General features: G+C 55.5%; 2 protein-coding genes across 2 annotated transcripts; one reads left to right on the top strand and one right to left on the bottom strand.

Annotated features, from left to right (window-relative positions):
- Positions 1-3,248: 3,248 nt before the first annotated feature.
- Positions 3,249-5,095, bottom strand: LOC142357160 (proteasome assembly chaperone 2-like). The gene is made up of 6 exons (XM_075408838.1): positions 4,954-5,095; positions 4,697-4,844; positions 4,307-4,452; positions 4,093-4,160; positions 3,822-3,935; positions 3,249-3,521 (listed from the first exon to the last, which is right to left on the bottom strand). The coding sequence occupies exons 1-6, from the start codon at positions 5,020-5,022 to the stop codon at positions 3,302-3,304; spliced, it is 765 nt and encodes a 254-aa protein (XP_075264953.1). The 5' UTR covers positions 5,023-5,095; the 3' UTR covers positions 3,249-3,301.
- A 1,724-nt stretch (positions 5,096-6,819) lies between these two features.
- On the top strand, positions 6,820-9,363 carry LOC142357158 (uncharacterized). The gene is made up of 5 exons (XM_075408836.1): positions 6,820-7,439; positions 7,562-7,828; positions 8,102-8,690; positions 9,010-9,127; positions 9,291-9,363. Exons 1-3 carry the CDS (start codon positions 7,350-7,352, stop codon positions 8,261-8,263), a joined length of 519 nt encoding a protein of 172 aa, XP_075264951.1. The 5' UTR covers positions 6,820-7,349; the 3' UTR covers positions 8,264-8,690; positions 9,010-9,127; positions 9,291-9,363.
- Positions 9,364-9,386: the final 23 nt, after the last annotated feature.

Genomic DNA, 9,386 nt, shown 5'->3' with positions numbered 1-9,386 from the left:
TATACGCTAGTCGCGCGGCTTTAAGCTAAAGCCGCAAAGTCCTTGGGCTCGCAAGTCACGCCGCGATCATCGTACCCCGTATACCAAAGTCATAGGTATAGAAACTCAGGAAAGACATTTGTGAGTGCGTGCACTGCTTTGTTGCGTGGAGTTTGGTTCATCCAGAGGTTGTGTTCGGTTCGTCACACGGCCTGGGAGGGGTCGTTCGTCGAGCCCCCAAGGGCCAACACTGATGCTTCGGCACTCGGCAAGAGGAACTTACATGCAGGCAGCAGCTAAGTACTAACTCGTACGTACCATATACGCAGGCCTACGTGTACGAGTGCTCAAACGATACATGGCCGATAGCTAGGTATGATCTAGCGCGCGCGTGCTATACAGAGATACAGGCCGGCGCGCTACTGTAGGTTCTAGAGGTACGTAGGGTAGTACGTACCAACTGTTCAACTACATGGTGTCCAAGATATGGACTCGTCTAGCCCGTACATAGGTACTAGGTACCCTCTAGGGAACGTAAATCCCGAGTACCTACCCTACGTACGTATGTATGTATCGCTACGTACCGGCCATATCTATGCAAGTACTCGTGCTCATACCATTGATGAACATGACATGCATGTACGAATATGACGATAGTACTCGTATCGAGTACCTACAGTAGGTACCTACGTATCGACCGGCGAACCACAGCTGGACAGCGGACACACCTTTGCACTACATGTGTGTCGGCCGAAAAGGTGAAGAAGCAAAACACATGCTGACCTGAAACAAGTGCCTGAAAATTATAGCTTCTCCGAGTATTTTGACGACACTTCGCCATGGGTAGTAAGTTCTCGAAGAAGGCTAAAACTCAGCCTGGCACGGAGGAGGTGCCACGGGATGTGGACAGCGCTCCAGGGCGGATGGAGGGATCGCAGAGGCGCATTACAGCTGCCGGCGCCAATGCAGCGCGTCCGAACAGTACCGGGAGCGCCACGACCGCGGAGGATTTCGGTGCCGTCGCTACAATCAAAGCTAGCAACGCTGGTCGGAGAACTCCACCAAAACACGAGTCCTTGAATCCGTCGCCAGTACGCGCCATTGCCAAGCCTCACGGTCCACATACGCATGCTTCGACATGTGGAATTCACATTGGACATTCTCTCGCCATGCGCCACTTGCACGGCGCACTCTCCCTCCTAGTCCGCGATACTTTGTACTGAAACGCCACACCTTCATCGATAGAATATTTTACCGAGAGATCTCACATCGTCCCGGCCTGACTCCATCTGTTTATTCTCCGGACACTCGACAGGCCCCGGCGGTTCCAGCTCCACATGCCTCAACCCCACAGCTCAAAACAACTGACCCGGCTCCGGAATACGAGCCGCTCCAGGAAGCCGCAATACAAATCCCCGACGAAGCTAAGGGATTCGTCAGCGTATACGGCGAGCACGTCGTCCGGGGTCTCTATGCGTTGATGTGGGGCGACCGCGAGGAGAGCTTGAAGGCCATTCAAAGGAAGTTGGCCGACCCGGCGTTTCTCAGCAACAGCGACAATGTTAGGCTTTGGCACACCACGATCGAGATTCTGTGCAAGGCTCTCAAGTACGTACATTCAACACCACCACGTGTGAGCCAAAATCAATCTCGAACAAGAATGGCACTGGCTTTGAAAAGAATGTAGTTTGCATCTTCATGCCCCAATTCTTTCCCTATCCGGCTGTTCATTCGCGTCCGCTCCATGTTACCTTGGTGCCACATTGATGACATCAACAAGTCACTACTCCATACCCAAACCCTTTCTGGATTACTCATCCAGGACTTGCAAATGCACTTGATCGTTCTACCTCATTCATCGCTCGAAAGCTTGTCAGGCTTCTCTTCTCTGATTTTGCATGAACCACATGCCCTCCCCTTGGCTGTCCCCTCCCTCCCTCCCTCCCTCCCTCTCTGAAAAAAAGGCTCCCCCCTCCTTTGCTCCAGTCCGATTTCTGATGCATGCTTTGAACTGCTGTTTGTGTTTCCAGGGACAAGGTTGTCCCCGTATACTTCAGTGCCCTAGAGACTCTTAAACTGATGATCACAGAGCTTATCGAGTACATGAGCAAGGAAGACGTCAGCGCTTGCATCACAAAGCTGGTACCGCTCGTCATACACCGCGTAGGAAACCTCAACGCCAGGATCCACACTGCCTCCACGCAAACCCTCATGTTCCTGGCAGCTGACCGGCGCGTGGGCCTTCAAGTGATAGGACCATACGTCGTCGTACCGATCAAGAAGACTCGCAGCCAGTCCAACATATACATCGGGCGTCTGGACCTCGTACAACAAATGCTTAAGGAATTCACGAGCACACAGGGTTTGAGTGTTGATGCCGTCATGACCTTTGCGACGCCGTCACTGGACTCCCCTGATGACAAGCTGCGGAAGGCTGGGCTCCGGGTGGTGTGCGAGGTTCACCGCTTGCAGCGCATGGCAGGTGGCTCCATTGAGGAGAAGTACTTTGCCAACCTGAAGCCATCCGTAGCAAAGAAGCTCCACGCCAAGCTGGCAGAGATAGACGATGGCAGGGAAAGCTCCACCGACATTGGCCGCAGTGGTTCGCGGACAGGCCGCCAGCATCTGGCGCCCCTGGAGCCTCTACAGAATTCCCAGGTCTTTGGGCGCAACCCAAGCATGAACAAGCCCCGGAAGACAAAGAAGGATCTTGGTTCAGCTGATGTCGGGTCATTCAAGAAGCTGCGATCGGAGAACAACCACCTCACGCTCGGACCAGAGAACTCGTTTGGCCGCAAGGGTCTCAGCAGAATCAATACGTTTGACGAGCAGGAGGAGGGCCTCATGTCGGAGATTCTCAATGTCTAAGCTTGACAGCATCGACCCAGTGACAGGCAACGGTGCCCGAGGCCGCCCTTGGTGTCCAGATAGGACAGTGTAGCTGTTCGAACACGTGGGTGCGTGTGGCGCGCGGGCTGGCGTGATAGGGGAGGATCGACGCTGAATGGTCACGATTCGTGGCGGCAAGCAGAAGGCGTGTAGTGGGGAGCTGAATCGGAGCCTGAACGACAGGAACACAAAATGCTGGCAATAATGGCAGTGTAGGTACGACTATGTGGGCTCGCAGGCTTGGGGCAATGCACAATTGCTGGCACATGCGTCCCGTAGATAGCAGCCGACTGAAATACTGAATAACACAATGGCTCCACACTGGTGCGTTCCAATGCCCTATGCTCCTTACAGGAGGACTGGCTGCATTAAAAATCCGTGGTGGACGGATACTGGCACAGCGCTCCTTGGAGCTCTGTTCCCATCATAAGGATTAGTACATGGGGGCAGTGCTTGGGGGTCCATACAAGTTGCACCAAGACTGAGGTGGCTTCCACTGGAACGAAGCCTGTTGGCTCTCCGGTACGAGGGACAGGTACTGAGCGGTGGCCGACGCCATGTGTAGAGCGTCTGGGATGTTGTCTCCCTCACTGGCGAACATGCAGAATGCCGTCAAAGGCACGGCCTTGTCCTTGCTTGCCTGCAGCAACGGCCTGGCGAAGCACCACAGGGAGTTTGTGGTTAGCGGTCGAGGGGACAAAGCCGTAGGGACGGAGATGCAGACAGGGAGGAGACCGAGAAGGGGCAGGGGAAGGGGCAGAGGCTTGGGAACTCCATGCAATTAAAGCAGCACAACTGAGTGTCAGAACCCTCCCTGACCGTCTTTATCATGATTGCATGGGGCGAGACATCGGAAATGCTCAGCACACTGCAAACTGCTGTAGAGGGAACGCTTCTGGTTACAGGCAATGACTCAACGTCAGAGAAAAAGCAGGGGAAGATCTGATTCTTACCACGGCGGAGATCTGCGCTTAGACTCAGCAATACCGTCGCTTCCTTCATCTGCTGCAAGCTCCTGCAGCCCCATGCCCTCACACTTCGCGTCACTGCCTCCTGGACACACAAACCTGAACCGACGGCAAGGACGCGGTGCAAGTCAGGGCAGGCCGAAAGCACACAAAGGATACTGCTCGACGCTGCGTGGAGTTCAACTGCAGGGCAGATATCAGCTTGGGCAAACAGGAATGATATGCAGTACAGGCAGGCAGTCCTAGCGCCACGTGCCTCAGCTGTGGCCCCAGTATCTGCTGGTCCTTCCGGAACGCCGAGTCAATGCTGGCAAGAACAAGCACCTGCGGGGAGCCCAAAAAGACGGTCCTTTATGGCGGAGAGCACGGGCGAAGGGCGGCTCTGTCAAAGCACCGACGTGTGTGTGTGTGTGTGTGTGTTTTTGGGGGGGGGGGGGGGGGGGGGGGGGCAAATTTAGCAATGTGCTCACCTGGCGGAAGCCGCACTGCTTCACCCATTCCATGAAGTCCTCGGCAAAGCGTCTTTGGCAGCCGGCGGCCACTGGGGACCGCTGCTGAAGTGTGTATACCTCGCCGCCCTTGCTACCGTACAGCTCCACCTCCACAGCCATTTGCCCTGCGTTGCGGAGGGTTCCGTCGATGATTAGCAGATGGACAGGCCAGCCCGTCCTGCACGCCCCAGCAGCCAGCCAGGCGGGTGAAGAGACTGCTGCCCAACGGACTGATAGACAGATTGACAGAATGACACAGCTACGAGCAGGCAGGTAAGAAGGCCAGCAAACGGATGGGCCAGCAGATTCGATGTGACTGCCCTCCTAAGTAGGGCGTAAAGGTGGGCCGTTGTGGACTGCAGCTCACACCTGCTGGCTCAGTGTCAGTGTCGTATGCATTGTTGCCGATGGCCGGTAAGACAAACTGGGACTCCAATACCCCGACTCGCTCCAGCTTCAGCGTGTTGATCAGGAGATCGACCGCCAACTGTCCTACGTTGCCAATGCTCACAGCCGGCTGGGAGCACGGTCGAGCCAGGAGGGTGCACACGCGAAGGTTGGGAGTATCAGTCCGGCACTGCTCACCTTCAGTGAGTGGTGGCGAGCGAGGGGGGGACGCTGCGTACCATTACGAGTGTGGCTTGACTCCACTGCGGGGAGACTCCGTCTTCACTGGTGCTCCAGAACTGTACCATGCTTCCCCTGAACCGCCCTGCCCTGCACAGTCTATGTGTTTGGACCTAGTGTTGAGGCCTTCTGCTCCGTTATTCTTGTGGGAATAGTGGTAACTGGAGGTAGACAACAGTCAAAGAGAGGGAAGGTCGCGTTGGAGAGAGAGAGAGAGAGAGAGGAACTGAACGCTGAAATCGAAGAGCCACAAGCAGAAAAGTTGGGTGTCTCTGCGAGGGTGTGAGCTTGCAGCTATTTGGGTCCCTCTCTCGCACAGGTGGGCAGACCTGTCAGAGATCAGAGATCGTGTTCGTCCCTCCAAGGCGGGTGCAAGGCATCGCTACCTCTAGTCGTACGTAATATACGTCAGATAGCTCGATTACTGCAGTACTCGTAGAACACCTATAGTGACGGATACTGTACCATGTACTGTAGCTGACAGCAGGAGGAACCTCCTTCTGGTCGAGAGTAGGCGGGGGCCGGGGCCCGGGGCCCGGGCGGGGCCCGGGCAGCCGGTAGGTAGGGTATCATCATGATTCATGGCCACCAGCCACGAGGCTACAGTACTGTAGTAGTGACAGGTTGGTTACAGACCCGAATGCAGCCACACAGCTCTCTAGAGGCTACAGTAGGTAGGTAGTACGTAGTAGGTAGTACAGTACTCGTAGGTACGGTAGTAGGTACCCAACCGGCTACCCCCCTACTCTCTCTACAGCTGCTAGCATCATTAGGCACCCTTAGCTAAAGGGCAGTACGTAGGTACTTCTCGCAGGTACTCGTACTCCTACTGGTACCTATAGATAGGCTCCTGACTCCTACTCGTACGAGTACATCCTGCGAGTACATGGCTAACCAGACAGTGGTACCCTACCCTACGGTAGGTTCCCTACCGAACGAGTGAATGTTTTTGGTACTCGTACAGTGAGTGAGAGGCTGATCACAGTCCTGTTTTTCGTACAGTGCTCGTAGGTAGGTAGGTACTAGGTACGTAGGTAGTAGGTACCCTACCTCTTGCTCGTACAGTAGGTAGGGTACCTACTGTGTAAGGATCGATCAACTGTACAAGTACGCGTACGGACATGCATGTGCACGTACGTACCGCATGACGTTTTAATTTTTTATAGAACGCCAACCGTCGCGTTTTCGCATACTTTCAAATCTCTTTACTTATCGATGCCGGGCTGTTCTCGAATCGAAAAGTGTTGCCGTCCATGCACGAGTCGATCTTGAACAGTCGCATGACACTTGCGAGTCATGCAACCTGACCTCCTGACGAGAAACAGGAAATTTCAAATTGGTTCCTGTTAGTTCCTACGGTACTATTCAAACGTACAGATTGCTAATTTAACGTATTCGTGATCGCTGCGTTTTTGAATTTGATGCGTCTGACCCATGACAAGTACCAGACAGTGACTGGACGTCGACTTGGACATACTTTGGACAAACCCGAACATGCACACTCGGTATTACAGTCGGACTCCATTCTTCGGCAAACATTTATGCTTCTTGCACTTTTTTACGCAGACAATTTGTAAAAAGGATCAAATTCATGAAGGTTTTGTGCCATCTATTTTTGACTGCAAGGATCGTTTTGTTGCGCGTTCAACCTGGTTCAACTAAACAGTGCGCTTGCATGATAGTACTGTATCGCTACCGAGAGTGCGACGCGAACCATGCACCTGAGCTATACGCCCTAGAGTGCAAGGCACATCACTGACTGCCGCGGCAGTGGCGTTGGACTCTCTTCTCCACCGAGGTTTGCAACCATAAGTATATATTCTGGTATACTGAGCTTACTTTGCTCCGTGCTGTTGCGGACCCCTCCCCGAAGCTTCTGAAGAGAGAAGAGAGAGCATCCTGGTAGTCCAGACCCTAAACCGGTGCCGTCAACACGTCCAGATTCGGACCGAAGCATCTGCGCGATGACAGCACCCCCTTCCCGGCTTTGCCTTACGCGTCAGACTCCAACGTCCTCATCCGAGTGAGGTTTTCTGTCTCGATACGCCAACCCGTATCCCTGTCGCGAGGCCTGCACCGGCTAGCGGCGGCAGCGCGGAGCTCATCCGCCGCCGGCGGGCGAAAGTGCCATCTGGACAAAAAACTAGGGTTCCGAACCCCTCAATACCCTGTCTCAGCCCCGTTGTCAGAGCTCGTTCAACCCACTTCTGCAGCACCTGCAGTGCAGCCCCCTCCAGCAGCAGCCACCACCAGAATGGCGGTGCGAGAGTGGCCAGCCGACAAGATCATCTCTTGACGACCAGTGGGGTGGGGCCCAGGGTCCCCGTCCTGGGCCTGGCAAGGGGAGTCCGCAGGTCCTGAACAGTCTGGTAGGAGTCGCTCTCAGGGATCAAGGATGGTGAACAAGGGGGGCCGCCCCCCTTCCAAAGAGCCACGCTCTGGTGCAGGCGGGCGGGCCGACAGCACTGCTACTGCTGCTACCAAAGTTTGTCGCCCTTCCCATCATTGACTTTGGGTTGTTGGCATTGAGGGTTGGGGAGCTTGCGGGGGACATGACCTGGCATGCGGTCAACTTTGTTCCAAACCTCAGTTGCTTTGTCTCAACAGGCAGCGAACAGTGGGATGCAGGCCAAGAAAGCCAATGGCCTTCGGCGCGGACCAGAAACCCCTGACAGCAAGCCGTTGAGGAACCAGAAACCCAGCGATTGGGGAGGGATTGGGAAGAAGTCCGACACTGGGAAGAAGCATGCGTTGGCTCGGCCGTCTCACGCGAGCAAAGCTCCCGCACCAGGAGAAGCCACCATCACCCGGACCCACACCCACTGGGACTATGTCATGATGGAGATGAAGTGGATGGCGGTAGACTTCATGCAGGTACAGTGAGCTTCTGGCTATGCTCTGTGCTGATATGGCACCGACAGGCAAGAGAGAGATGGACAAAATTGCAGACAGACAGACAGACGGACCCGCTGTGGGCGCTCACACGTCTGGTGCTTGATCAATTTCGTCTGTCTGTCCCTGGTAACCGCGCATGTATTCTCCCGGTACACATGCTTGCAGTTACGTGTCGGCAGGTGGTGGGCATCTAATAGTGAGACAATAGTAGCGATGGTCGTCTCCTGGGCCTTGATTGTTCTGATTGTGTAGGAGCGCCGGTGGAAGATGGCAACAGCAGCGCATGCATCCCACTGGGGCTGCAAAGACGGTGCAGGCCAAAGCCCTCGAATCCAAAGGCGAGGCCACCAGTTTGGGAGAAAGCGAATCAGCCAAGGTCTCGAAAGATCAGCCAACATCTGGCGGTGCTGCTGAGTCTGAGGACTCGAAAGCTGCTGAGGGCACGACTGCTGCTGAAGGGGGGAAGCAGGGGGGTGCAGGAGACACCGCCAAGGCCAATGAAGCGGCAACAGAGGGGGGAAATGAGGCGGGAGCGAAGCCTGTAGATAATGGCAACGGCGTGCGTTCCAAGGGCACAGCCAATGGGGGATGTAGCCGATCAGGAGACGGCTGCTGCTGCAGGCCAAGGCAAGGCTGACGAGGCTCAGCGCGACATTCTGTCAGACTCTATGAAGCCAGACCGGGCAGCCGAGGAGGATACAGGCCCAAGCGGGAAGGAGCTGTGGGGTGCGGGGTGCCTGGACTGGAGTGTGGTTTACCACTGCCTGCCAGAGCTGACAAAGCTTCTGAAACAGAAGATTTCCGAGATAGACGATCGAAGAGCCCTGACCCAGGACCTCAAGTAAGTGACCCGTTGCCTCCCTCCTGCTTTCTTCCCCGGTTTCCCTTGAGCTCTGCCTCCTCTCGCCTGCAACGCTTGGGTAATTCCTCAACACCCTCCTGAGCTGCGGTGCATGCACCAAGGCTCTTTCTGTCGTGCGCTTACTCGCTATCTCAGGTTGTTTCGGTAAACGTTTCCACTGCTGCCGTGTCCCGGCTCCGCCCTTTTCTCATTTCGTGTTATACACATCCTGCATGTCTCGCTTTGGTTAGCTCGGCATCCCAACAGCACCGACTCGCCCCCCCCCCCCCCCCCCCCCTTCCCGGGGTGCCCCCGACAGAGTGTATGAGTACCGCCTAGACTACACTGCGGCATGCGCTAGCGTCGCCTTGGCTCACCAGGTCGCCAAAGAGGAAGCAATCCGACAGGCAGCACAGCAGGAGCAGAGGCTGGCTGAGGTAAGGCTGTGCTGGGAGGAGTTGGTGTGTATGAAAGGGGGCGGGGCAGCCTGCCCAGGCTTTAATCGCTGGCTCTGGGATACGACGGCCTTTTGCATGTGGATGCGTAGATGGCTGAGTTGTGACCCGCGGAAACCCTCCTACAATCCTTTTCGCCTCCCAGGCTCAGGCTGCTGCAGAGGAGGAGGCGCGCAAGAACAAGCGCCTGAAGAAGAAGACCAGCAAAGCGGGCTTGGTATGTCTTGCTTCCAACTTGCAG

Source organism: Convolutriloba macropyga, unplaced genomic scaffold, assembly GCF_964194025.1.
Source record: "Convolutriloba macropyga unplaced genomic scaffold, txConMacr16.3 SCAFFOLD_5295, whole genome shotgun sequence".
Taxonomy (NCBI): Eukaryota; Metazoa; Xenacoelomorpha; order Acoela; family Convolutidae; genus Convolutriloba; species Convolutriloba macropyga.
The sequence above is the reverse complement of the archived record's forward strand: the minus strand, read 5'-3'. Positions and strand labels throughout refer to the sequence as shown.